This window comes from Apteryx mantelli, chromosome 3 (genome assembly GCF_036417845.1).
Source record: "Apteryx mantelli isolate bAptMan1 chromosome 3, bAptMan1.hap1, whole genome shotgun sequence".
In the NCBI taxonomy this organism is placed as follows: domain Eukaryota; kingdom Metazoa; phylum Chordata; class Aves; order Apterygiformes; family Apterygidae; genus Apteryx; species Apteryx mantelli.
This window is the reverse complement of record NC_089980.1, coordinates 138051671-138078762: the sequence shown is the minus strand read 5'-3', so window position 1 is coordinate 138078762 and position 27092 is coordinate 138051671. Positions and strand designations below refer to the sequence as shown.

The window sequence follows — 27092 nt, the reverse complement described above, 5'->3', positions numbered from 1 at the left end:
TCTGACAGCTGCAGTACAGGCAGATAAAATAGATGGAGGCTGCAGGACTGGGGATATACGACGGGTGGGAGAGAGCTGGGTCCTACCCACAATGCAGGCAAGTGCACTCCTGAGCATGTTTGCAAATTCAGGGAAACCTGCAGGAACCATTAATGGAGTACCCCTCGGCTTAGCCAGAATTAGGACAGGTGGCAAATTTACTCTACTAACTGCCTTTGGGTCTGCTTCAAATAATGGTTTAGGTGGAGCTTAAATGCTTCTGCCTTGGATCAATTCTGAACTCCTACTGCTCCTGCCCCTCATTGTTTATTCTGCTAAGTACCTTGCTTAGGCATCTCTTTTCTCTCTACACTCTCATCTTCTCATTGTTTTTCACATGGAGTCTTATACCTACAAATTCTTTTCTCTCTTCACTCAAGACTGCAGAAATGAATAGTGATATGATTGTATGCAAATGGCACCTTCTCACTCACTAGCTCCCTGTGTATTTTAATTTGATTATCATCTCCCAATTTCAGCTGTCAACAATGTTTTTGTTGCAACTATTTTTTTCTGCTAATTCTGCAGAGCCAGCACTGACAGTGGCGTAGTGATAAACGAAAAAGAGTTTCAGGTGGATTAATGCTATAAAGCCTGGAACAGAAACAAGTAAACACTTTTTATCATGACTTTCATCACTGAGCACAGGTCTGGCAGACTATGGTAGGTTCTTTTCTACCTGGAACATCTTTAAGGGTTGGAGTACGCAACAATTCAACATGAGCTCTTAAAAGTTTTGCTGCAGCCCAGTGCATTTTAGGCTGTCCAAGGAGCAGAGAAGCGAGCAGGTGGGAAAGGGTGGTTTTACCCATGAATCTATTGCTGGTGAGATGACACTTTATTGCACAGAGTGATGTGCTTCTGGAAGAGTGTGTTACAGAGAGTGTAGGAAAGAGGCTTTAAAATGATTCAAAGGCTGGAGAATATGCCAGATTGGGAGGACTTCAAAGGGCTCAATCTGTTTAGTTTATCAAAAAAGATCAAGCGTTGGCTTGACGCAGAGTAAAAGTACTTCCACAAAGAAAAAATATACTGGTTACAAAAGAGTTTAATAAGCTAGCACATGAAGATTTAAACGATGGAAACTAATGCTAGAGGTATTCAGACAAAAGACAAGGTCTCATCTTTTAATGGTATAGAGGATTAACCATCAGAAAAAAATTATCAGGGGAAATGATGAAATTTACATTTCTTGATAACCCCCAAAGGCTGGATACCTTCCTGGAAGATATGTTTTAGCCAAATTCTAGTTACTGAGCTCCAGACATGAAAAACTGTGCGAAAGCAGAGGGCCTGAGAAATCCAGAAAGTCAGACTACATGATGTAATAGCCCACTCTGAATTAAACTCTGTGAATCATCAACAGAAATCTAAACTGAATTCCGAGAGAAGCATATGCTCCCAGTGATGGTACATGAGCCAAAAAGCCTCAGCTGCGTTAGCAGATCCCAGATATAGCTTGCAGAGTGGGAGGTTAGGAAACGCATCTTGTTATTTATAAATTAAGTGCATCATTTCAGTTTCCAAAATATCAAGGTAGCCTCATCACTGCCAGGCCTAGCACGGAAGTCAGGGCATGGGAATCAAGCTCTCTCCTGTGAGCTGAGATGGAGCACGCTGGCCACCTGGAACCTTACGCTGACACTCAGTTTGCTCTGAGGTTAAACTGAAGTCTTTTGGTGCAAAAAAAAGATTGATTTAGCAACTTCTACTAAAAAAATGAACAGACTTTTTTTTTTAATTTAAAAACAACTGATTTGGCAAAATAAAAAGGCAATACTTGAACTAAATACCTGTATGCTTTAAACAACATACAATAGAACATTTGATTTGTATATAACATATTGCAATATGTATATTTTAAAGATGTATGTGTGTGTGTGTGTGTGTGTGTGGACACATTTGTATATGATATATATATATACTTCTAATAGTAAATAAAATCTGTAAGCTCTTATTTCATTAATCATGACCTACACGGGCAAAACCACAAGTTAATTTTTTCTGGGGCTTGAGAATTTGAGACGTGAGCCTGAGAATTTGCCTTAGATTTTGGGAATATTCAAAACTCTGACCGGACAAGATCCTGAGCAACCTGCTCTAGCTGACTCTGTTTTGAGCAGGGGGTTTGGACTAGATGATCTCCAGAGGTCCCTTCCAACCTCAACCATTCTGTGATTCTGTGGATTTGACCCATTCACAGCAGAAAAGTCTCCCTTTATAAATAAGAGCATCCTTTCTATCTAGAGGTCAAATCCATCAGGTGACTTAAGTAGCGTCCTCTCCTGTTTAGGGTATTTAGGTTTCAGCCTATATTCGGTTGCGTGGAACTTGCCTTGTCATTCATGAGTTGATGGTTCAGGGGGGTCCACGTGCTCATTTTGGTTTGTAGCTTTGGGCCATCCATGTTTTTAGGAGCTGCAAATGCCATAGATATGTGAGATGGTGGATCCTCTGATGTCTTGTCAGCCGCAAAAGCTACAACAATTAGAATAAAGACCAGCATTATTTCTGTGCTCCTCCATGGCAGTATGTTAGTGAAAATCAAATCATCTGAAGGAAGAATTCAAAGATTTCACTGCATAGCAATTATACAAGCAAAGTTCTTTGAAAGTCAGTCGGTAAGACCTTTTTTATTTTATGTACCCCCAGTAACCATGGAATGGAGGCCACATTTCCTGATGGAATCTCTGTGCGCTAGTGTAACACAAATAATCAATAATCAGGTAGGTCTTTCCCATCACAAATGTTGTTGAATACATGCCTCTGCTTTTGCTGCAGGAGTGATCACAACAGGGCATTTGTAGCAAGTCAGAATGCAAATGAAATTTCTCTTTCCAGCTGTTGGCACTGAAAATTGTAGATATCTTAGTACACTGAGCTGGGTTTCTTTTTTAAGTGACACAAAATAGGTTTTTACTGATTTTGATGGGCTTATAATGCCAGGTCTCAAATGGCTTATTTGTTTCTATCACACTTAACTGAGAGAACGAAATTCAAAATGGTTCGGAATTGAGTGAAATCTCTCAGGATCTTGTCTTCAGGCAGATTGGTTAGGACTGTTTGGACAGACTACACTGCTTTTTTTCTTTTTAAACCAAAACTACAGATGTGAAGTAAATAGGACATTTAGTGAAATTTTCCCTTCCCTTTTGTGACATCAAGTAACTGGACTATTTTCAGACAAAGCTCTTTCTTCATACATGTTTGCCCAAACACATGAAAAGCTCTTTTTCCTTCATCCTCTATCCTGCAGCAGGGTAATGTCAGTGCTCACCTCAGGGCTCCAGCTTCCAGACTGGAGACTTAAAACCGCAGCAGCCTGAAAACCAAGTCCAGTCTTTACGATATTAAAAAATATCACAGGTCCCTTCATATAGTTATTTATTGTTTTGTAAACACTTCAGGTTGCTTTAAAGCTTCATGGGGACAGGGAGACTGATGGGACTTTTGGAAGGAAGGAAAAGGTAACTCCGGCTAAGTAACTCCGACATGGCGTTGCCGTCCTACCCCGAGTCCAAGCACCTCGAAGCCCTCAGCAAATGCACTTTACAGCAAATACGCTCAGGCTCACAAGATACACCTTCACGAAAGCCCTCGCCCTCGCTGCTCACCCAGGCAAAATTCCTGTCTGTATCAATGGGAGTTTCATCTTCAAAAAATACTGCAGGATCTGTCTGGGCACATCACCTTTTTTGATTAGTTTTCCTCCCTGTCTCTCCTACATTATTATGGAATCAAAGAAGTAAAAAGAATAAATGAAAGAGCTGTTATAGCTTTCTCTCTGCATCTGGTAATGTAATATGGTTCCAGTGCTAGAAAACAAGTTCATTACAAGAGTCCGAGTTCTTTTTTTGCTGGAGATTCTTAAATAACTTAGCGTACGCAGATAACAACTCCAACTTCCCGCAGAGACACTGCTAAAAGCTGAAAGACCTGCAAAGGTTTCAAAGCCTCGCGTTCCGAAGTTAGCAAATGTTCGAGGCTTTTTGAGCAAGTTATTAGGTGCATTTGGATAAATGCATTACTATGGGATCACTTAGTGGGCTGGCGGAGGGGTCGTTTGCTTGTGTTTTTTTCCCTTTTTTTCCTGCAATGCCTTTTTCAATGCACAGAAATGCAACACTACAAGCAGGAGAAACAGCTGCCAAAAAACAGGTTTAGGCAACTATGCCCTGTTTTTCAGGGACAACCTTCTACATTAGTCACAAAACCATCAGTTGTCACCGCAGCACACTCCCAAGCCCGGATTGCTGTTCCAGTTCGCCTGCCCTACGCAGGCCCTGCTTGCGTGGTGCTGGGATGGCTGCCCTTGCACAGCACCTCTGTGCCCAAAGGGACAGCGGTGCCTCTGGACCCTCTTGTGCTCCTTATGGGCCAAAAACGGGGCTCGCAGCCTGCTCTCCCCCACGCGCTACCCCTTCCCTAGCACAGGCACACGACCACCGTCCCCGCTCTACGCCTCATCCCTGCCAGCTACACTCAGAATCCCAGGGGAGGGAGGGAGGCAGGGAGCGAGCTGGCAGCAGCCCCAAGTCCAGCCTCAGCAGCCCACGTTTACAAGACAAATTCTTTGGTGAAGCCAGGACTGTGCAGTGTCACTTTAGAGCATGTTTTATTTGTGTTCCTCAAAGGCACGCTGTATATGCTGGGACGCAGCGTGCTTATTTATTAGGAGATCCTCAATTTCATGGGATGCATCAGAGGAGCCAGCAGAGTCAGAAAATCTAGGAGTATTTTACCTACAATACACAGCTAGCTTAAAAATTGCATTGCAAGTTATTCCCGGACCTTCTAAGAGAAGACTTGGTTTACTGACTACAGTTGTCTGTTGCCAAAGGCGAAACCTGCCCTTCTGGTCTTTACGCCAACTCCCCCTATCTCTGGCAGGATTAAGAGCGAACCCCGCTTCTCCAGAAGTCTAGGGTAATGCCGATCAGAGCATTAATCCGGGACATGCTGATGGGGCTGCAGCAGCTTTACGCACTAAAAAGTGGCCGGTGTGCTGTACAGACCAGTGGTTGCCAAGTTCTTCAGCTGGGGCCCCACTTCTCTTCTGCAATCGTCGTTATCTTTGGACTGCTCGCCCAAAATAACATTCCGGAGATTGCTCCAGCTGGTTCTTCACGTATCCTAGGATAAAATTCATCCAGCTCAGCTGGTCTGAACACAACCAACCAGCAAGAGACGTGAGATGAGGTTAACAAGCTTTAATATATATACGAGGAAAACGTTGGTTCACTATGCAAGGAAGGAAAGCTATTGACACTATAAAAGCATCTAATATCCCTCTCTTAGGAGAAACAAAAAGTCTAGAAGTGGGTGGCAGGTATAATAAATACCAGCAAAAAAGAGGTTTGGGGAAAAGACTGGGGAAGGAACATGTTTTGTGAGCATATACAGTGTTTTCAAGCTGGTTGTCTGAGTAGCTTCACACAAGGATGCGCAGAGACCTCTGTTCAGAGCTGTTTCAGAGCAGTTATCTTACACAGTGTGGGGAGCAGGTGAGACCAGAAGAAGGCAAATGTTAAAAAGAGAAAGGGGAATGAAAAGATATATTGAGCAGGGATTCAAGCTGTTTGTGCAGGTCAAGCTCTAACCAGTAATTTCATTAACAACTCAGATGACATGGAAGGTACGAGAGGGGAATAAGGGAAAGCCCAAATGCAGCATGAGGAACGACGCTTCAGCGTGCCAATCTGGACGGATACACCTGCTTTTCGAGATGTATCAAGAAGGCACACACTAATTTCGTAAGGCAACAAACATGAACGGCGTTGTCTAACATAGCAAGACACTTCCAAGACTGACGGAAATCCCACTGAAGCCAATGGAAATACTTTCACCGATTTCCGTACAAGTTGGGTCAAGCTCATAGCTTAAAAAACCCCCTGCATTTAAGATTAACAATACAGAATGATCATATCATATTAAGGGCATTACAATCATTTCCTTTAGCTGAGTTAATCTGTGTTTAACTCTCTGGAATGCCAATCCAGAGGTTTGGGTAAACCATACTCAAAACAAGTCCTTCAGAAGCAGACCCACTTTATTAATGTTTTTGACCACATCTCTATAGCCGTAAGCCGTCGTGGTTCAACAGGGCCTGGTGCACTCAGAGGTTTAAGAAAGCATTTTGCAGAGAAACAATCTAATCACATTAATCCATGGGATGACAACGGTACGTTCAGCTGCAAATAAACAGAATTTAACTGAAAGAATCTAAAGCTCAGACAAGAAAGTAAGTTTTATTGCAAATTTTTACATCAACAGTAAACAGTGCGTTGATGAATCTCACAGAAGAAATGCTCTAAACAATAGTCGTAACAGAAAGGCGGCTTGGAATAAAGGCCGCACTACAGGACATTCAACATGGAAAAATTCCAGAGGATAGCTCTGGAGGGAAAGGATAATGTGAAACAGATACGTCTGTGTAGGGGGAAGCCTAGGAAGATGGCAAGAAGAGAAGGGCAGCAGGCTAAGTGCCCGAGTGCAATGTTTTACAACAGCAAGGCGGCTCCCCGCTTCCTTTCCCTTTGGCCAGCCCGTAAGCCGCAAGCTGCAAAGCGCTGCTCTCACCCAGGCCTTCCACATTTGCTACCTACATCCTGTCACGGCGCTGCCCTCTCCTCGGTTAACACTTCCGCTCTGGCTGCCTGATGTCGCCAGCACTCCTCCCTATCGCGTCGGTCTCCTCACGGATATCCCCGCTCCTGCGGAAGGCACCGTGAGCCGGGCACGGGCGTCCGCCCAGCCGGCTTCGAGGATTTCCACATCAATAAACCCCAGAGCACGGCGTCAGCGCAGGGCTGACAGACCCAAACGCCCGCAGCACCCATGCCAAGGGGGTTGCCCCTGCTCCCAGGGGATTCCTGGGATTCTCCGGACCGCGTGGCGCTGGTATTTCGCGCACCAGCACCTCTGTGCACCTCTCCACGCCAACCCTCGCGGGATTTCTCATCCCCCTGTGCGGCGGGATGATCTGCGATGCTCTTACCTCAAAGTCCACCAGAACTTCTCAGCCCCCGTGGCCTGCGATGCCCCGACGGCTTCCCCCAGCCCCCTTTTAAGAGCCCTGACGGCTTCCCCCAGCCCCCTTTTAAGAGCCCTTAGCGACCCCCGGCTGCCCGGTGCTTGCGGCAAAAGACGCCGCTGGGGTTTTGCCACACGTCTACCGCGTTCGTGCTCTTCGCACGACGTCTTCGCACCCGGCGCCTTGGAGCAGCGACGTTTCTCAGCGCTCCTTCCCGCTCCCACGCTGGAATCTCCCGCGGGGCCCCGAGGCAACGCCCGGACCCCACGTCCCCCCCCCCACCCCGCCCGACGGGCAGCCCCAGGCCCTTCGCGCCTCGGCGCCCCTCACCGCCTCCGCCGGGGCCACCCGGGCCCCCTCCTCACGGCACGGCCGGTGCCCGCGGCGCGCTGCGGCCTTCCCCCTTCCTTCCCCCCTTTCCCCCCTGCACCCGCTTCCCCTGCCCACGCCGCGCCCCCGCGGCCCACGCTCGCCGCCCGCGGGCCCCAGCGGGCCGCGCCGCCCCCCTCACCTGGCCTCCTTCCCCCCGCCAGGCCGCTTCGCGTCGCTATGGCAACCGCTTCCCGCGGCCTCCCCCCCCCCACCACCACCGAGGAGGGCGGCAGCCAATCACAGCCCGCCGGCGGAGGGGGTTCGGCTCAACCTAGCAACCTGCCCGGCTGGCTCTGATTGGCTCGCTCGGCTCGGCAGGGCGCGGCGCGGGGCGGGGCCTGGCGGGGCGGGGCGTGACGGCGCGCGGGGGGCGGGGCGGGCGCTGCGGCGGGGTCGGGCGCGAGGAGGCGCGGCAGTTACCTCCTCCGTGCCGCGGCCGTTGCTGCCGCCGCCACCTGAGGGGAGACGCGTTGGCCGGAGCGGCGGGACCCCGCGCTGAGGTAACGGCGCGGAGCGGGGCCCCGCGGCGGGCGGGCGGGAGGTGACGAGGGGCCGGGGGCTTTCCCTCAGGGATGGCCGTTTCTCCTTCCCCCCCCCCCCCGGGGGGGCCCCGTCGCTCGCCGAGGGCAGAGACACCGGGCGGCGGTGCCGGGGCGGCCTGTGGGCGCGGGGGCGAGCGGCGCGGAGGGCCGTGTGCCGGCGCCCGGGGGACGGGGGATGCTGGTCCTGCGCTCCGCTGTGCGACGCGGGGGCCGGGGGCGCTGGTCCCGTATCTCCCCGTCCCTCCCCCGCCTTTCCCGCCGCAGCGCGCCGGCCCTCGGGGGAGGGGGTTAGTCCCGTCCCCCCCCCTTTGCTCCTTGCAGTGCGGCGGGGACCCAAAGGAAGGGGGGTGCTGGCGCCGTGCGCTGCCCCTCTTTGCCCCAGCAGCCCCCTGGGGACCCGAGGGGAAGGGGATGCCAGCCCCCCCCCCCTTTCCTTCTGCAGTAGACCCAGGAGGTTGCAAGTCCCACGCACTTACCTCTTTTTTTGCAATGCAGCAGCAGTAACCCAGGAGGAAAGGGATGCTAGTCCCATGCTACCCCCCCCCTTTTACCTTCACGGTGCAGCAGGGACCCGGGGGGCTGCTAGCGCTGTGCACATGCACTCTCCCCTCCCCTGTGCAATGCCGTGGGGACCCAGGCGCAAGGGGTGCTAGTCTTAGGCACATGTACCCTCCTTTTCCCTTTGCAATGCGGCAGAGATCCAAGAGGATCCCGTGCACGCGGTCCCTCCTTTTCCCTTCAAAACGCAGTGAGGATCCGAGGGGAAAGGGGATGCTAGTGCAGTCTGCACCCTACCTCCCCTTCCAATGTCAGGGATGCTAGCTAGCTCCCCCTCCAGTTCCTCTAGCTTGCGATGCAATATGAACTCAAATGGAGAGATGCTAGATCTGTCCAGCTCCTGTTTTCTCCCCTGCCCTTTGTAATAAGATGATGCTTGTCTTGTCCTCCTTTGCAGAGCAGTAGCAATGCAAGAGTAGGCGTATGTGAGCTAGACTTTTTCCCTCTTCTACCCCTGCTGTTTCCAATAGGATAGGGATCCAACATGAGTGTGAGACAAGTCCTCTTTCCCTTCCCTCCATATACATGGAGAAGCTAGCCTGAAAAGGTTTCTACCTTCCCATCCTCCCTGCTGGGAATGGAGCAGAGACTATTGTGTCACTGGGAGCAGAGAGAGGAGAAGGGGAGATACTGTGTGCCTGTCTTCATTCTGCCTTCGGTGAGGAGGAGTGTGAACGTATGGAAGAATAGAGAAATGTCCTTCCTCCATCCTCTCCTAATTGAATAGAGGATATGGAGTGTGGTTCTCCCTTAATGTGTAACGGAAGTGGAACGAGGGAGTACAGCGCTGGAGTTTCTTTCCCACTGACTAATCGGAAGGGAGTTAGGAGATTATTCCCCTTTTCCCCCTTTATGTGGGTGAGGATGGGTTGTGGAAATATTGTCTGTGCTTGTATGCTGTGCAGTGAGTTCCTCTTCTCTCTCCGTGATCAGAATTGGGTGGGGAATGACCAAGGTGACGTCCTCCCCTTGTGCCCCTGGTTTTACAGGAGGGATCTAGGTTGTTGTGTCACCTCGTTTCTCTGGGACAGGTAATCATGAATATAATATATCCGCCTGCACAGTTTCTTTCTGAAGTCAGGTGATTTTTTTATTTTTTCATTGCTCCTCCTTCTGCCCTCTTAGTAAGTTTGAAGTTTATTTGATTAAAAAAAATGTGCTTGTGGGAGTCAACCCTTTCACTTTATGATTTTCACTCTTTATAATGGTCTCCGATGCATGTATTAATTTAGTCTTTAAAGTAGGGATTGGGCTTGTACGAATATAAATAATGTATAAATCCATAACCACACTAATCAACTAGTTGTTTCCTACCCTTTTTGCCCACAGCTCTTTTTTAGCAGTGCCTTGGGGTAGATGGGTTGGTATCCCCTCCTCTTCTTTTATCCCCAGTGTCATCAAATGTGTTTTGTTTTGTTTTTATATACATATAGAAATAACCACAAAAATTCATATGTGGAGGCTTAACAAAGAGCATACAAAACTGGATCTATGGTAAAAAACTATCTTGAAACTAAAAATTGCATATTACAGCACTCATTTGTCTACACAAAATAATAGGTCATCTATATTTGACACTAGTTTGTAGCCAGACTTTTAGAATGCAAAACTTCAGCCTCCTTTGGCTTTTGCAACAATACGGTCTTTTTTATTTTTTCTTAATTTTACCTAGATTTTTTTTCTCCATGAAAGGGCACTGGGTGACTGGACTTTATAATTTGACATTCTTTTCTGGCTCTAGTAAATATTTTCTTAATTTCCTTTTATGATACTATATAGTAATAAGATCTTGAGTGTAAAATAGGAAAGTGTTGTGAGGACTGCTTTTTTTCCTGCTTTTTACACAGTTAGCTTGTCATGGTTTACTGAGTCTGGGTGTGTGTGGGTGTTTTCATTCTGAGGTGTGGGAAAGTCGGAGGACTCATGGATTTGTTTGGAGTCTCTGTACTTTGAATGCCATTAATATGATGCTTTATGAAGTGTACTTGGAATTTTTCCCAAGAAGTGACCAGGCTTTAGATTCTGACCTGGATTTGACCAACATTTGCTGTGCGAACTTTAACACCAAACCTACCGTGGGTACAATTCATCTTACGTTGCTTCTGAACTTCCCTTATGAAGCATCATCTAACTAATCACTGCTGGAGTGGCATCTGAGTTGTAAGGACCACGAATCTGTGCTGAAGAGGCAATTGCTAATCTACACTGGAAGTTCACTTCACTTAAACTATTGAATAGTCTTTTTGAGTTGGTGGCCAAAGTGTTAAAAAAAAATACTTGAAGTGAAGCTTCTTTTGGTGAATTTGGGGAACCATGATTAAAATCAAAGTGCCAGATTCAAAGGGGGTTGGGTGGCTTGAACAAAACTGAGCAGGATTTGGTTCTGTCTATAATTTGTAGTACTCTGATCAGGAGGTAAGAATCTCCAGAAACCTTTAGGGTTAAATAATGCTGCATGGAAGGTGGAACAGCTTGTCTTTTTTAAAGATGCACCAAACTGTTGAAGATCAAGTTTGAGGAATGATTTCCTTCAGTCATGAGGGCATAGCTTTTCAAGGCCATATGAAATTAGATAAAATTCAGGCATGGTTAGCTGTAACAGATCTTAAATATTGTGGCTGATTTTGATCTTTTCATTTCAATGTGTCGACTGCTTTTCCCATCAATATTTGCTTGCTTCAGTATATAAGCTAGACACTTTTATTTGAGCTGTGTTGTTTGATTCTACTGCCTAACTTGAGGTTTAGAAAGTTCTATTTTCTTCTTTCTTTGTAATGTTATACTTTTCCTAGGTTTGGGACAGTTTTACTATTTGTGTTCTTTTCTTTATGTACTTGAGTGCTGATTGCCTGTCGATAGCTATGAGGGAGTAAGCAGCCTGGAAGCAACATGTCAATGAACGTAAATTACCATCATTATGTTTAGCATCTTAGTCTTCTTCCTGTTTTAATGTTTGTTTTTAACAGCCGGTCTCAAGCAGTAACAGTCAAAATCATTGCCACACATCGTATTAGAGATGTGTGGTATCTAATTTTTCCTGACCATAAGATGGGCCTGTGTAAACAAAAGTGTGCATGTGTAACTTTTTTGTTCAGCTGATATGACTTCTCCAGAAGTCTGACGGTCAACTCTTTTGTATGTCTCACTAAGTTTGCATTAGGGAGAGAGGAGAATAACTTCTTCCTTCCCTGACTTGCAGAATTTATTTCTCTTCCTGAATATCTAAGGAAAACAATTACTCAAGACTGGAAATCTGTTCAAATTTGTCATTGCTTCCTCTTGGGAATATTGGTGGAGTACTTGGGGTTTTCTGGTTCAAACAGAATTTCCGAATCTGTTACCTTTTAATGCAAGCCATTATTTTCTTTTTTAAAGCAGTTGGCTGAATTTTGCAGGTTCATTGCTGTAAGACAAAGCTGTTACAAGAAAAGGGCTTCTTTGTACTCTTACAGCACCGGCTGCTTTTTTTGCCACTTTAGCCTCCGATTCCAGAGTTTGTTTTTCTAGTAGACTGGTGCAATATGCTGAGTCCCTGTTCTACTTGTTCTACCTCCAGCCCCTTAATGCTGAGAAAGTGCAGATCCAGCCCTGGGGAATGATTGCTGTTTAAATTGGCTCTATAGGTGTTATGGAACTGGCAGAACAACCATAAATAGCCACCTTCGCAGTTTCCATCTTACAGTGTGTGGAGAAAGGGATGATCGAAATTTGCTGTCTCCTTGGCTTATCCTCAGCTGTTACGATGGTATCTAGAGTGCGCGATACTGCAGATAGCAAAGAAATGAGAAAGTGCTATGGGGGGGCCAATATCTTCTAGGTTGCATGGGGGACAGTACAAGGTGCTCAGTGAGGCATGGCAAACTGCGCTGGAGTAGCCCCGGGGCCTCAGTGTAAAAGAGTGGACTCGCCCATTTGTACATTCCTGATCAGAAGTTGATCCAGTCCCTATAAATCAGGAACAGTAACTGATCTGAGCAGCTCTCTTGTTGGTGCGATTCAGTAAAGTTGTTCTGAATAGAGGATAACTCCTTGTCGTATTTAACATTTTGAGGCCAGCCTATGCCTGGGATTTGTGTGCAAGTAAAGTAGCTGTGTTTCAGGACAGCTAGCCAAACTGTGGATGCGACTTCCTAGGCAAAACAGTAGTCTTCAAAACTGCAAGTCGTGACTTGTGTATTGGTGGTGGTGACTGTTTTGTTTTTGTTTTATAATTATTCAGCAGAAGTTATGTGACCATGCAACTAAAGATACTATCACTGTGAATGTGCCTGTGGAGGTGTTGAGTCGTAAATAGTTTGGTTTAAATGTGGTCAACGACTGTGATCCTCACTTGGTTAAATTTAAAGTGTGGGTTTTTCTAAAAATGTTTACTTCAGAGTAAATACATTCTGCTTTTTCCCCATCCATTTTAGATAAATTTTACAGCATACCACCTTTTTTTTTTTTTCTCACGAGAAAAAATCTGAAACCAGAATTAAGACTTAGCAAGAGACCTTCTAATCTTGCACTTGTCTCTTACACTTGATAATTTCAAGCAATTTGTCTGACAGACTACTTAGAATGAAATACTTTAATACATTACAGGACTCTTTATTGTATTCCATTTTTTGTTGCAGGCCATCTAACAAAAGAAGAACTTAACTCGGCTGCTGTTCAGTCAGGATGGGGTCAGTTGTGTGGGAATGTGGATAAACATTTTAATATCTTAACCTAATACATGCTATACAATAATGTGAAAAGAAAAAGCAAGATGTCTCACACCTCTATCTCAAACACATCATCTGGACTGAGCAAACAGTGTTGTATACAAAGAGCATTCAAGTTTTGAAGAGCCTTAAACAAGGACTGAAAATATTGGCATTAAAGTGAAATCTGAAGGTACATGAGGAGTTTAAAGAGTTTTCTGACTGGTCTCAGTAACTGGCCCCATTCGTGTGGAAGGATGGCTGCTAGCTGGATGTTCTGTTACCTTTGGCTTTTGGATGTTTTGGTGGGGCACACAAGAGGGCACAGTTTATTTTCTTGTGAGCCCATCATCTTGCGGATGTGCCAGGATCTGCCTTACAATACCACCTTTATGCCTAATCTTCTGAATCATTATGACCAGCAAACAGCTGCATTAGCAATGGAGGTAAGACTCAATCTACTCTCTTTCACCAGTATATATATTTTAGGCCTTTAATTGACAAATAATTTGTAACAGAAATCTGAAAGATGTTTATATAATTTAAATATATAAACAAATACCACTTTAAAAAGATGTATTGTAATATATACTAAAATATTCTATGACTGCAGAATTTGCCTAATTTGGTATAACTGAATGTGAAATACTTTGGATGTGTTTGTATGTTAGTCTGTTACTTTAAATATTTAGACAGATCAAAAATGTGTATTTTGAGTGGTCTGTCAGTTAACTAAAAGCCAGAAAAATTGCATACTGAACAATCAATAGAAAATTTGTAGTTTCGGATAGTATGTTCTTCGGTGGTTATGTAGTGTTTGGCCTTTTCTTACTCCACAAAAATCTGGTGTGAATAAATAATAATAAGAGATACTATGAAAATAATGGAAACTGCTAATTTACTAGTACAACTTTTTTCAGCTACGAGTAAGTCTACTGTCTTGCAAACAGTTTAGTTAACCTGTTTTTTTTCTATATCCAGGCGGGCAAGCTTGTATACTTGTGCTTTTCTTGTTATAATGGTACCTTACTAGTTACCATTATCCCCAAAAGCCTTCCTTGGGTTTACACGTAATCACTTTCTCCTTTTTAAAAAAATCATTTTCACTGATAGTTGTTTAAGCTTTCTTTAGAGAACGTTCATGATGGGATTTCATCCACATACTTAGAAGTCTCTTTTTCCCTGTAGTCTAGTTTATATAGGACTTTTAAGTTCCCTTTAGTCTGTTGTTACCTATCCTAATGCCTAAAGAGTTTCCTTATTTAGTACTCTGTGATATAACTAAAATTGACAGAAATACAGAATATTAGGCAAGTGTCACTGTCAGACTGTACAAACGTTTCCATAAGAGATTTGTGCAAATTAAGTTTACTTGTATTTCTGTAGTGCTCGGGAATCTTAGCTGGTAGATAGGCTAAGCTGCACACTGAAAACAGAAAAGATGATCATGCGTCTTCACTTTGGAATATCCTTCCTGACAGGACAGAACCTTAATTTAGTTATTCTTGTTAAATAGTCTAAAGCCAAGGCTTCATATAGTCTTTCCATGGAGCAGATGTGTACCAGACTTGACAAGCTTTTTACTGTAAATAGAAAATAGAAACTCTTGACTGAAAAACTGCTTGGATAAATGTTACTTGGGAAAAGTGAGTGTGGCTTATGCAAAGGGAAGTCCTGCGTTACAAATCTCTTGCAATTCTCTGAGGGATTCAACAAACATGGATAACAGTGGTCCAGCTCATAGAGTCTACTTGACTTACCAGAAAATGTTTTATAAAATCTGCACCCTGTACATAGATAAGGAAGGAAAGTCATAGCAAGAATAGATAATCGCTAAGGTTGAAAGTATATGATAGAAGTAGATGGTCACCTCTTACAGTGGAAATTAACAGTGGAATGCCTTAGGGATCCGTGTGGTTCAGTATACGCATAAATGATCCAGAAGAGTTAGCAGTAAGGTGAGAAAGTCTGTTAATACTATTGTGAATACCTTAAAGCCAAACCAGAATGAAGAATTATAAAGATCCTCTTGAGATTACATTTTCATACATTGCGCCATGAAAGAGTGGAGGGAATTCAAAGTGGTAAATATGTGGGAGTTTTATACATTTAAAAATATGGGGGGAGGAAATAATATTCTTCTTATCAGTGGTAATGGCCAGCATATTTTCTTGGACTTGCGATGTTTTGTTCTGTTGAAATATCAGCCGAAAGCTCAACAGAGCAGTAAGAAAGCAAAAATACAAATCGGACGTTTGGAATAATTAGGAAAATAATAAAGGAATAAAGACCAGACATTATTGTGTTGCTATATAATGTGGTTCACAAATAGCTTGAGTACTGTGTGAAGTTCTGATCTATCTCAAATAAAAGTGTATTTGAATGGAAAGAGCTCCAGAGAAGAACAGGAAGAATGATCAGTGGTTTATGGAACAGCTCCCATGTGAGGAATGTTAAGATTCTGCAGCCTACTTAAACAACAATAACAAAAAACCTGAGGTGTAAACAAATTGTAAGTGACATCCTGAGGTGAATAAGAGTTGACTGTTCACCTCTCTCTTACACCACAGGATCTAGGGTCTGTCAAACGAAGCTGGTCGAAGCCAAGTCAAAACAGAGGGGAGGAGGTGGTTCTTCACATTGCTAGCAGTAGAGCTGTGGAACTCTTAGAAAATATTGTAGATGCAAAAAGCTGGAGGATACCAAGCAAGAACTTGGAAGACAGTGCCAATGAGTTTAGGTAGAAAAAAACACTTCAGACTCATCCCCTAAGCTGGAAATTGTCAAAGGATGGGAAAGCATTTTAGGGAATGTAAGAAATGCCTTGCTGAGCTCAACTAATGGTCCATTTTGCCCGGTGTTTTGTATCTGCTAATGGCAATCAGAGGTACCCTTTAGGGAAATGATGCAAGCCTTGCCACTGTCTGCGGCCTGCTTCTCTTGTGCTTCCCCAGTATCCACAGTTTCTGGATTATGGATGTTAGAGGGTATATCCCTGTCTGTTCCCTTTAGTATGATTTTTATGGGCCTATTTTTGATGAATTTGTCTAAATTATTTTTTGAATACAATACTACCTACCTAACCCTTTAGTGAAAACAAACTCCAGAAGTTCACTGGCCACTGTGTAAAGAAGTACTTATTCTCTAACCTGTTTTAAACCAGTCTCCTGCTAGTTTCACTGAATACCCTTTTGTTTTAGTGTTGTGCAATATTGTTCTGCATTTACTTCCTCTGCTGCATTTGTGATTTTGGAAACCTTAGTTTTATCCCCCAGGCTTTTCCTCTTCAATTTGAAAAGTCCCAGCTGTTTGGGCTTTCTTCTTGCAATTCAGCTGCTTCATTCAGTAATCATTTTAGCTATCCTTCTCTGTACTGTTTCCAGCTCTCTGTCCTTGCTGAGGTGCAGAGATGAGAATGGCACACAATACTCCAGATGTGGTCGTGCTAAGGATTTAAACAAAATGATGCTTTTTGTTGTCAATAACTTCTTGGTAATGGCCAACATTACATTGTCTTTTCTGGCTTTTGTTGCGTGTTAAGCCAAATATTTCAGAGAACTGTCAAAATATCACTTTCACTTTCCCTAATAGTCTGTTTATGGCCACTGCTGGAAGCAGAGTGGTAGATTATATAGACCCTCCGTCTGAACCAGAATGATTGTTATAATTGTTCTTATCTAGCTTTCTGCTAAGGAGAGAGAAAAAGTTGAGAAGGGAATGTTACTTCTCTATACTCTGTGATAAAGCTCAACTTACTGGCATAAGCTAGCTTGCATGAAGCATCGTGCTGCTCCTACTTATATGGTAGCTCGATGCCAAAGTAATTCTTAAACATAGCATGGGCGTCCTGGTGTTATGCTGCCATTAGTGTTGTGGGGATGTATGTAATATCCCCTACTGCCAATTTAGTGTATAGGCCAGTGGTTTCAGTCTGGGGATGTGCTATAGGCTACTTCTGAATGCTTCATGAAAACTGATTAAGAAATACAAGGCTATTATCAATAAGTTTAAATTCACTGTGCAGGGGCCTGCACCTCCGTGCCAGAATTTCTAGGGATTTGCACAGGAAAAAAGAATTTAAAACTACAAGTTTGTATGAATATATTCTAACACGTTGTATTAACCTAGATTCCCTCATTCATATCTATGTAGCAAGAAGGTTTAGTATTTAGCATTTTAGACATTATTTCAAGTTCCGGTAAAATGGATGGAGCACTCAATCTGTGAACTGAATGAAGTCAACCAAAACCTGCATTGTGATATTTCTGGGTAAATATCACTCATGTCTAAGCCCTCCCTAATTTTCTACAAGCACAAAGGGATATGGCAGCAAAGTCAGTGTGATTTAATCTTGTGTATTGTGTAATTAAGTTTTCAGTGGCACTTTTCAACAGCAGTTCATAATAAAAATTCATATTTCTTGTATTCTAGATTGCTTTGCTTTGATTGTGGGTGTACACTCTGAGCCACACTTGCTATTCTAGTGACTAGTCAAGATTGGCATATAAACGGGGGGGGGAAAGTCTGATACTGGAGTTCAATACAATGAATTGAAATGTTAGTATGTTAGTATTAAAGGTGCTGGTTTTCACTGTTTTCTCAGTTGTTTTATATAAAAAAAGATTTTGTAAGAGCTTCTATTACAATAAAGAATAAGCTTGAAGTAAAAGAGAACTATTACAGCTGCTGTCTTGCCTTCAATAAATAAAACATATTTCTCTTTCCATACCATGGATTGTTTCATTGAAGGAACTGTTGAAAACTTCTCACTTACTGATGTTTTGAGACTTCAAGAAATATCAGTTAGTTGCCTTTTTGAGTCTTTATTCTAATATGGTTCCTTCAAAATTAAAACAAAGGTTAGTCATTCACTTTATCAATGTTTTCTTGTTTAGTTCCAGCAATATTGGTATTAACCACCTTGATTAAACAAAGGAAAATAGACTATTACACCATTAGTCCCTCTTGGTGTATACTGGTCCATACTATAGTTGGAACCTCTGCCTTTATTTACTCCTAGGAAAGATAATGCCTTAAGCTTGCTGCTGTGCTACATCAGTTAGGCCTGCTTTAATCTGAAAAGACTGGACGGAGGGATTTGCGCCTGCAGGGGCCTGGAACATTTTTTTGTCCCCGAGTATCTCTTAAGGGAATTATTCCTTTTGATTGCCAACAAACACCAGTTGCACTAGTACAACCTCTGATAACATCTGCTTGGCTGTAGTTGAGACCAAGATGAGAGCTGTTACAATATCCGTTCCTTTCTAAAAGGAATACTATGTGTTAATGTTATGTGTTAACTAACACACCAGTCGCTCTAGAGTATCAAGGTAGGAGATCAAGGGCAAATACTTGTCGGAGCGCTCCTCGCCCAGCGCAGCCGGCCAGGCTGAGCTGTCCAAGCAGGCGAGCCCGGTGCTGGGAGCTGTCCTGCCTGGCAGTACTGCACGGCCGGAAACTGCGGCAGCGGTAATTATGAGACTCGTGCATTTTCTGACTCTTCAGAGTCCTTGCTTTTATATGCTTTATGCTGTCATGTTAGACATATTATAATGTATTTTGAAAATTTTCTATAATCTGTAAACAGGTCATTTTGTTACAATAGCTATCTAGCATGGTCCGTGTAAGCGCTGCTGTTAAAACTTTTTTCTAGATATGTTTGTGATAATAATGTTGTTGAGAAGATGTTGCGCTGTGATGCTGCCACATGTCCTTTGCGTAACATAGATCATGTGCTGAACTAGGTGGTGACAATGGAGAAGTTAATGGCCCTTGTTCCCCTGAGTAATCTGGCCTTGATTACCACTCTCATGGATGATCATCGCTACAATGTGAAGATTCATCTTCACTCCCCTTCTCATGAATTTAATATTTCTTTGACCTTGAAGGATTTGCTTACATGTAAGACTAGAAAGCAGTGGTTTTTAGCTGCCTTAATACAGTTTTTGTAGACAAATATTTTTATCAGAGAGTAAGTAACTAGCAGTAGTCTGCTGGAGCTTGAGAGCATATTATTAAAACATTTGTCACTGATGAAAAGAAGGGGTTTAATATGATGGTTGCCAACGTTTTTGCAGTTAAATGTGCTGCCACCTCTTCCTTCTCCTTACCCTGATCTTTATGGGATCTCACAGATGATACTAGGGATCAAAGAGTCTTTAAAGGACTGGAAGCAGACATAGTTGAGGACTAAATGGGTCCCTCTGGGTGAATCCAGAAGCTTTGTCTTTGGGGATTATACTGGAGGTCAAAGGCTCCAGAGATGAGACGGTACAGTCACCATCTGGACAGGGGAGATAACGTGCTATTATTTTGCAGTCTCACAACTTCCACTTCCACTTTGCATATCAAGAAAGCAAGAGCAGCAGCAGGATAGATTTAGGGATGCACCATGGCTGGGCTGGTTAGCGTGTGTAGGTGGGAGGCGCAGAGAGGGAAATAGAGAAATAATGTTATCCACAGTTGATTTCTTCTCTGCAGTGTGAGAGAGCCCGCTGAAAGGGGAGAGTAATAACTTTGACTTATGTGCAACTGGTCCGTCAGCGTGGCAGGGTTCACCAGCTGGGAATCATTGGATTAATATAAAGAAACCATCCAGTCACTGAGTCTCAAATATTTAGAAGCAGAGTTACTGAATATTTCATGGACTTTGTCACCAAATATACAGCTGTAGATGTGAAGACACCTGATTTTTTCATATCCTCTCCTAGACTTACTGGATTCTTGGTGTACTGATTTTTGCAGAAAACAGGCCATAGACAAAACCTGCTGCAGAGCAGAGTGCCTGCTACAAGACATGTATACCCTTGCCAACTATATTTTTTGTTTATATAGCAGTGTTTCTTATCTGTGGCAATATTTTTCTCTTCTCCTCCTTATGGCGATTTTTGGAGTCTTAGAAGTAGTTTATTTTTTGTCCTTTTTTAAGTGGAAAAGAACCTGCATGAGAAAGTAATTTATAACTAAAAATGGCATCAATAGAAGACATGGCTTTCTTGTTCCAATCCTGATCTTAGCCTATGGGATGGGATTTATGCATGTTTGCATTATGGGTAGGTCACGTGTGAAGTGGCTTATGTTGATGGTGTTTCTCAAACATTTTTTTCCATCAAGCATATATTACCATGGATTTCAGATAGTGAGGGCTTGGAGTCAGCAGGGAGTATTTTGTCTCAATTCTCGATTTGCCTAAAGGCCAGAGAGAAGTGTGCAAAATTCACTGGTCTTGATTTATGTGACTGTGATTCCCACCTTCCTTGGAGCTGTGAGTTAGTGCTGCCCCATTCCTTTTCTCCTATTTCTGAGTGATATTTTAGATGCAAGTGGGAGGCGTCTTTCTCTGTTTCCCACTGAGATGGGAAGAATGTAGGAAGATCATTATCTCCTTCCCCCTTTAATTTCATCTTTGCCCCTTTTTCCCCTACCTTTTTTTGCCTTTCCTGTGCACTGTATGCTCCTAAATCTCAGCAATTTTCTTTGGCTTTTCATATTCTTCAATTCTACACCAAAAAATAGTAGAAGTATGAGCATATAAAGCTAATGCATAAGTAAGCTTTAATCAGCTGGTGTTGTGTAAAGCATCATAATTTTCAAGTCTAATTTGCAATAAGGATTAATCTGCTATTTAGTGCGTAAGATTATGATGCTTATGGAACAATGCAACTGTACATGATCTTAGGAAAGCAAGCTGTGCACCACCTGATTAAAGCCCACTCTTTCATTAACTTTATACCTTCCTACTCCTATCTACTCTAAATTTTTACCTTAGACATAGCCAAAGTAATTCTATGGTAAAAGTCCCTAGTCCATGTCAAGACTGTAGATTATTCAATTGCAAAACCACAATATTGATCTCAAAGCTAAAACTGCAAAGATGCTTCTGCAGAATGCAGGCAGACCAAAGGTGATCCTGATAATGTATCAAGAAATTGTTTCTTTAACAGAACCTGAGGTTTGTCTGTTTGAAATGTATTAGCTTATGGCTTCAAACTTGACCTGTAATGGGCATGAATGTTGTGCAAAGGTGATAGAAGTCCTGAGTGTATTAGACCAGTTTTGGAAGAATTAGAGCTGTTGTTATAGGCCCAAGTAAGTCATGCAAAAATTATTACGATATGACAATTTTTTAAAATGAGGCTTCCAAGGATGCTGGTTCTTGAACATGTCCTTGAACAATCTCATATTAGGACCATCAGTCTTATCCTTTTCACACTGAAGTACAACAAAATTCAAGATAATCTGAATCATCCGGTGAATATTAAAGCATTTAGAAACATCCAACGGGAAGAGCAGCAACAGGAAGGAATGAATTGTATAATTTATGTTCAGATAAAGCACGTGGATATGCATACTCACCAACTTCAAAGTTGCTTGCCTGGTAGCTACCATGAATCCTGGTGCAGAAGCAGGACAATCAGAGAAGCCTTGCAATCATATCTTGTTTCCATTTTAGGACATGTAGAAGAAAGAGAACAATAGAAATTCCATAGCTAACTTAATCTGGACTTCCATTTTGCATTTTCTGTACCGCTTTTTATGCACTAGAGGCTTAACTAAGGAACAAAGGGAAAGATACTTTTTTTTGGCTAAAAATCTTTTGAAGCAGTTAACCCAAACAGAGTAATACCAAGAGAAGATGCATGCTTCAGTGTTTAGACGAAAGATGGGCTTTTAGGCTGTTGCTACATGCAGTCTTTGGGAGGGCATTGTAATTCTGACACTCGGACTGTTAAATATTGACTTACAGAAGACAGTATTTGTTCATTTGTTGATCCAGACCTGCAACAGCAAACCGAATGGACCTGGAATGTCTCCTGCCTCTTAGTGAACCTAGATCCTGCTTGAATATGTGGTCTATGCTAGTACAGCAATCAAAGGGAACATGAACTGTAATTTGCATTTTAATGTAAAATGGATATTTGTTTGATTGAGCAATTACAAGGGTCTTTGATTTTTATTTTATTTTTTTCTTTCCTCCATAGGCCATATCACTGTACTTCAGGCAACTGGATAGAGGCATTATAGTACTATGCTGTACGGAACAGCATGAAAGAATAGAGTACCAAAGAGCACTTTTGTTTAACACAAGGTTAAAACTTGCGCATGTGGATCATTGGTGCTCAAATAGTAAAGCTAGACAGCAGGTGTTAGAAACCCTTAATTTCCTTTGCCTGGCTAACAGGCTTCCTCAGGAGAGTAATTTCAGAAATACTGTTTCCTAGTCTTTTATGTTTGTTAATGAGAACAAAGCGCCATATGAATATTTTCAAAATGCAGACTATTAGTGAGACAAAAAGTGAGGAAAAGTTCTTTTATTTTTTTGTTAAACAGACCGCTGCTTACATGGTGAAAATGAACTCCGTTACCATGTTCATACTTCCTTAAACAAAAGAATAATTCTGAATGATGATTCAACTGGAAATGTTGAAACAAAACTTAGCTTTAATAGTTTATTGTAAGCATATAAAAAACATTAGTTTTACATAATGATTAAGTTTAAAGTGAATGGTCTACATCTTAATCAACATCTATTCACAGTGGGCCTGTTTTCAGGGTCATGGAGGCAGATGGCTCTGCATTGTGGCTAATTTGGTAGCATCTGGTAGAGGCTTAAGGAGGAATTATTAGGAAAGGTGGAACACGCATGAATTTATTTTGGATAGTCAAATGACAACCCAGTGTGCTTTGTAGTCTGTTGTAGCTTTTCACCTGCAAGTGTTAGTTCTGAAGCAAAAGAGCGTTCTGCCAGAGCACTAAGGGAATACTGGTCTTGCCGTTTATCTCCCTTACCTTCCACAAGCATGCAGGCATTCATCCCTATCTTTTCATATGTTTTTTTTTTCCTCTAGCTTAATCAAAATCAGCCAACTGATTCTCTTTTAGATTCATCTGCTATGGGACAAAAACCATGTTTGTTTTTTTATAATGCGTGCTGTAGTAGTACAGGTTATTATTTGTTACGATGACTAGACTTAGTCTTATCTCTAGCAGGATTTGTAACTTGGACAAGGATGTAGTTGTGCTAAATTAATATTGAAATAGCTACATTGCGTTTTGCACGTACGCACATCGGACTCCATCCCTATTAGAGCAGACTTCTGGAGTGTCTGCTCTAGAGGCCTGCTCTAATAGGGCTCGAGTCCAGGGTGTCTATGTGCAAAACGCAGTGTAGCTATTTCAATATTAAGTACCACTTCTGTATAGTCCAAATTACTAGAAAGACCTTTCTTTCCCCTTTATATTCTTCTGATATTAAGATTATTTAGAAACAACATTTTAAACTTGTTAGCTGATGTAATCGGTTGAAGGGTCTTTAGTTTTCTGTCCTTTCCGCTTGCTGTTCTTCCAGAGCTTGTTTTCCTTGCAAAAAGTTGGCAGTGATGTCGATAACCATGGACTTCTTCAAAGCTCTCTGACTTGGCTAGGAAGTACTTTTTCTTTTGCTGGTCACTTGGAAGTGGTGGTTTTTTTTCCTCGTTTTCTGTAGTTTGTGGTGTTGATTCCTATTTTAGGATACTCTGATTGGAAAAGAAAGCCACAACAGGCTGACAAGACAAGAGAATAATAGCAAATAACTTAAACAGCAAGGAGCAGTCGTCGTAATTTTTACAAGTTGTCTTGCTGGTATGGCTGCAATTTTCTTCTTTGTTTTGGGAGAAATTCATGGTGGCTTTAAAGTGAGGATGGCTTTTATGGATCTGAATCATTTTTGTATCAATGGGATACTTCTGCATGGTTGCAAAGCTACTGTGTTCTGTGGTTTGAGAAGAAGAATATAAAGAAATATGTTATTAATGTTCAAAGGATAATGTTCAAAGGAGTACTTCCTTATTCCTGAGTTTGTATCCTAGTCATTAAAGGAAGCAGATGCATAAGGGATTTGAGACTTGCTGAGGGAAAATGAGCCTGTTTTTATCCTACCTATAGCCCCAACTGGTACTGAAGCGAAGTAGCCTGTGGATTGTAAAATATCCTTAACATTTGAAGAACACAGTGCTCTTGAATTCTGAATTCCTGGTCACTCTTGCAACATTTTCGACCTGAAAAACAATGCAAATTTTATAAAATTTGCCTTTAACGAATATATTCTGTGTAAGAGATGGTCTAGTAAAAATGAAATTGAGGAGGAAATGGATATGTGTAAGACCCTAAGAACAGTGATACAAAATCAGAGCAGAGGTGTGTTCAGTCTGGTACCCTGGTACCTGATGGCGGCCCACAGTGGGTGCTGCGTGGACAGGTATAAGAACAAGGCAAGTATGTCCTGATACGCCCACGCTGTACTTCCACGTACAACAGTTTGTGGCTTTGAAATTGTGTCTTTGCATTAGTAATGCATTCATTGATGTATTTTTCTCCTGATTTATCAGTCTTCTTCCTGAACTCACATAATCTTTTAGCATCCACAGAATTCTGCAGCAAGGAGTTACATAATGCTTCACACCTTTAACTTAACTGTTGCTGGAGGGGGGTTGGGGGGACCAGGGGGGATCTTCTCTTTGACCTAGCCACCTGCTGTTTTTGTCTCCTATTTTTTGGTCTGAAGAGACAGTGGAAAATTGGACCATATACGTAGATTTTACGTATCGTTTGTGGTTTTATGGATTTCATACCTCATTCTCCTGCTGTCTCTTTTCCAAGGTACAAGAACAAAAGTGCCATACCTAAATTTAAATGTAGTATATGAATGCAATGGCTATTCAGATCAAATGTTAATATACTGTAGATACATCCGGGATGTCAGATCGCTCTTGCAGTAACAATAACACGTGCTGGACTCTGTCTACCGTGTTTTGCAGAATTGTTGGTTAATGTAAATTGGTTCTGGGTATTTCGAACTGGAGTTCAATAGGAATCTTTCTAAAGCTGTGTTACTTCCCATTACCTGTGAGGCTTCTGGAGAACATCTTTGGAGCCTTTCAAAGTCACAGGGGAAAAAAAATGTTCAACATCTTTGCAGGAGAAGAATATTAAATATCTGTGTCTGCTCTGAGATCAGATTTGCCCAGTTTCACTGTGGTCTACTGTAAACTAATGTCATGGAATTATGTGGACTTAAAACTAGCATGAAGTTGGACGTTCGGTCCCCAAAGTTTTATTTTAATGCTTTTTTTGGTTGTAAGACTTTCTTTTGCACATCGGAGTCGAAACCGTGGGTTCTAGCGCTGCGTAGTTCATGGCGTCTTTCCCATTTTGTTTCCCACGTTGTGAATTTGGCCCCGACACTGCCGCTCCCCGCCTGTGTTCGGCCGAGCCCGTTCCCATAGTTACCCCCCTTTGGAGGGTGACAAAGGTTGGCATCCTGCTTCTCGGAGCCAAATTCTGCCCTTTGACTCGCTCCCCTTTTCACAGCCCTTGCGAAGCTTGGCCTCTTGCTCCGCTCCGAGGCTTGTTGGTGAGGGGGTTCCCATGGAAACGAGGAAGGAAATTTGAAAAGAGAAGCCGAGTGAATAGGAGCACAAAGGCCTGCTTAATTTGAATCTGAACGAGGAAGGAAGGCTCCTTGTAGCTCATCTTTGTGTGTTGGAGAAACCTGAAATTTATCTTTTAAAAGTTGCTTTCAATTTGTAAACTTGTTTATGTTCCCTGTTTCTTGATTTATAGAACAAAAGTTGTCATGTTTGAGGTATCGAGCAACAAGAAACATCTTTCTTTTTAAATTCAATGATAGGATTCCAGGCGAGTGTTCATTTAGCTTTTTTCCCCTCTACAGATCCAAAAACATGATTCAGGTTTTAATACTTTTTCTCTGAGAGCTTGTGTATTACATGTTTTTTTCGTTAGGTAACGATTCAGTCATCCTATCAGTTATCTAATGTCTGTACATCCTTTTTTTTGTGAAGGAGTGAATGAATACATGTAGTTCAGAATTGGTAGACTCATTAGTTGAATTTCTTGTGCTACATATTCCTCCTAGCTTCTTACTGTACTTTTACTAGCATTTTTATTTAATCTGGGCAGGTGCAATACAGAAATGTAACTGCAAAGAAAAATGTGGTAACAAAATTTGGTCTTTGATTTCAGTTTTGATGCTTACTGTTAGCAACTAAGAAAACTTTAAGAAATGCTTAAAAATGTGTCACTTGATAGCAAGTGCCTTTGAGAGATGCATATTTTACAAATGTATTAAACAACAAATTATTAAAGTTTAATTTAAATTTATGTTAAAGAATGACGAAATTACTTTGTCTTCAGATTTTCCACGCTAGCTTTTTGAATGACAAATAGTTCATCTAGTTCTTATGGAAAAATAGTTGTTACCTTTGGTAGAAAAATGACCATTTAAATGTTCTGACTTGAAAATTTGCCCTCCAACTCCCACTTTACAAATTCTTGCAGCTAAAATACTGAAAATCTCAAAGAGTTCATATATGTTGTGCGTATGGTCACTTTGAAGCTACAAGCAAATTATTCCTGTTATTCAGAATAAGGTTAATTAAGTGGCATCACAAAAAGACAACATAATTCTTCAGATCCATCAGTTACTCTTTCCCGACACAGTGGGAAGCAGTTGCTTTTGTCTGGAAAAAGTAAGCTTCTGGGCTCTTAAAGTTTAGGCTTTGGTTCCCTCCTGCTTTGTACTAGTTGCTATTAGTAGCCCGGGTCGTGGAGGGGATTTGAGAAGGGGGCATTGAATTGAAGCCGGGGTTGTAAAAGATCTGCAGCTTGCAGTTCCGCTACAGCGCCAGCCGATTCCTCTGCTGTAACCTGTTGTACCCGTCAGAAAGGAGTCACGGTGTGACGGATTAAAGGACATGTTTTTGATCTGGAAGGTGTTAGTCAGCATCCATGAGGTGGGAGGCAGCGAGAGCTAGGTGCGAGTGAACTCGGCAAAGGACTGTTGAGCAGAACTCATAAAACATC

At 42.4% G+C, this 27092-nt stretch overlaps 2 protein-coding genes across 3 annotated transcripts in view; one reads left to right on the top strand and one right to left on the bottom strand.

Moving 5' to 3' along the window:
• The window catches only part of FBXO16 (F-box protein 16), a 37471-nt gene extending 29815 nt beyond the window's left edge, over positions 1 to 7656 (bottom strand). The window contains exons 1-2 of the mRNA XM_067294869.1: positions 7584 to 7656; positions 2375 to 2517 (exon numbers count right to left, since the gene is read on the bottom strand). Of these exons, the coding sequence (XP_067150970.1) occupies positions 2375 to 2470 (96 nt within the window). The 5' untranslated portion in view covers positions 2471 to 2517; positions 7584 to 7656. The remainder of the gene's footprint in view (positions 1 to 2374; positions 2518 to 7583) is intronic.
• Positions 7657 to 7879: 223 nt separating this feature from the next.
• Positions 7880 to 27092, top strand: part of FZD3 (frizzled class receptor 3) — a 60561-nt gene continuing 41348 nt past the window's right edge. For both annotated transcript variants that reach the window (XM_067294449.1, XM_067294450.1), the window contains exons 1-2: positions 7880 to 7944; positions 13161 to 13675. In XM_067294449.1, coding sequence (XP_067150550.1) covers positions 13427 to 13675 — 249 coding nt within the window. In that variant the 5' untranslated portion in view covers positions 7880 to 7944; positions 13161 to 13426. The remainder of the gene's footprint in view (positions 7945 to 13160; positions 13676 to 27092) is intronic.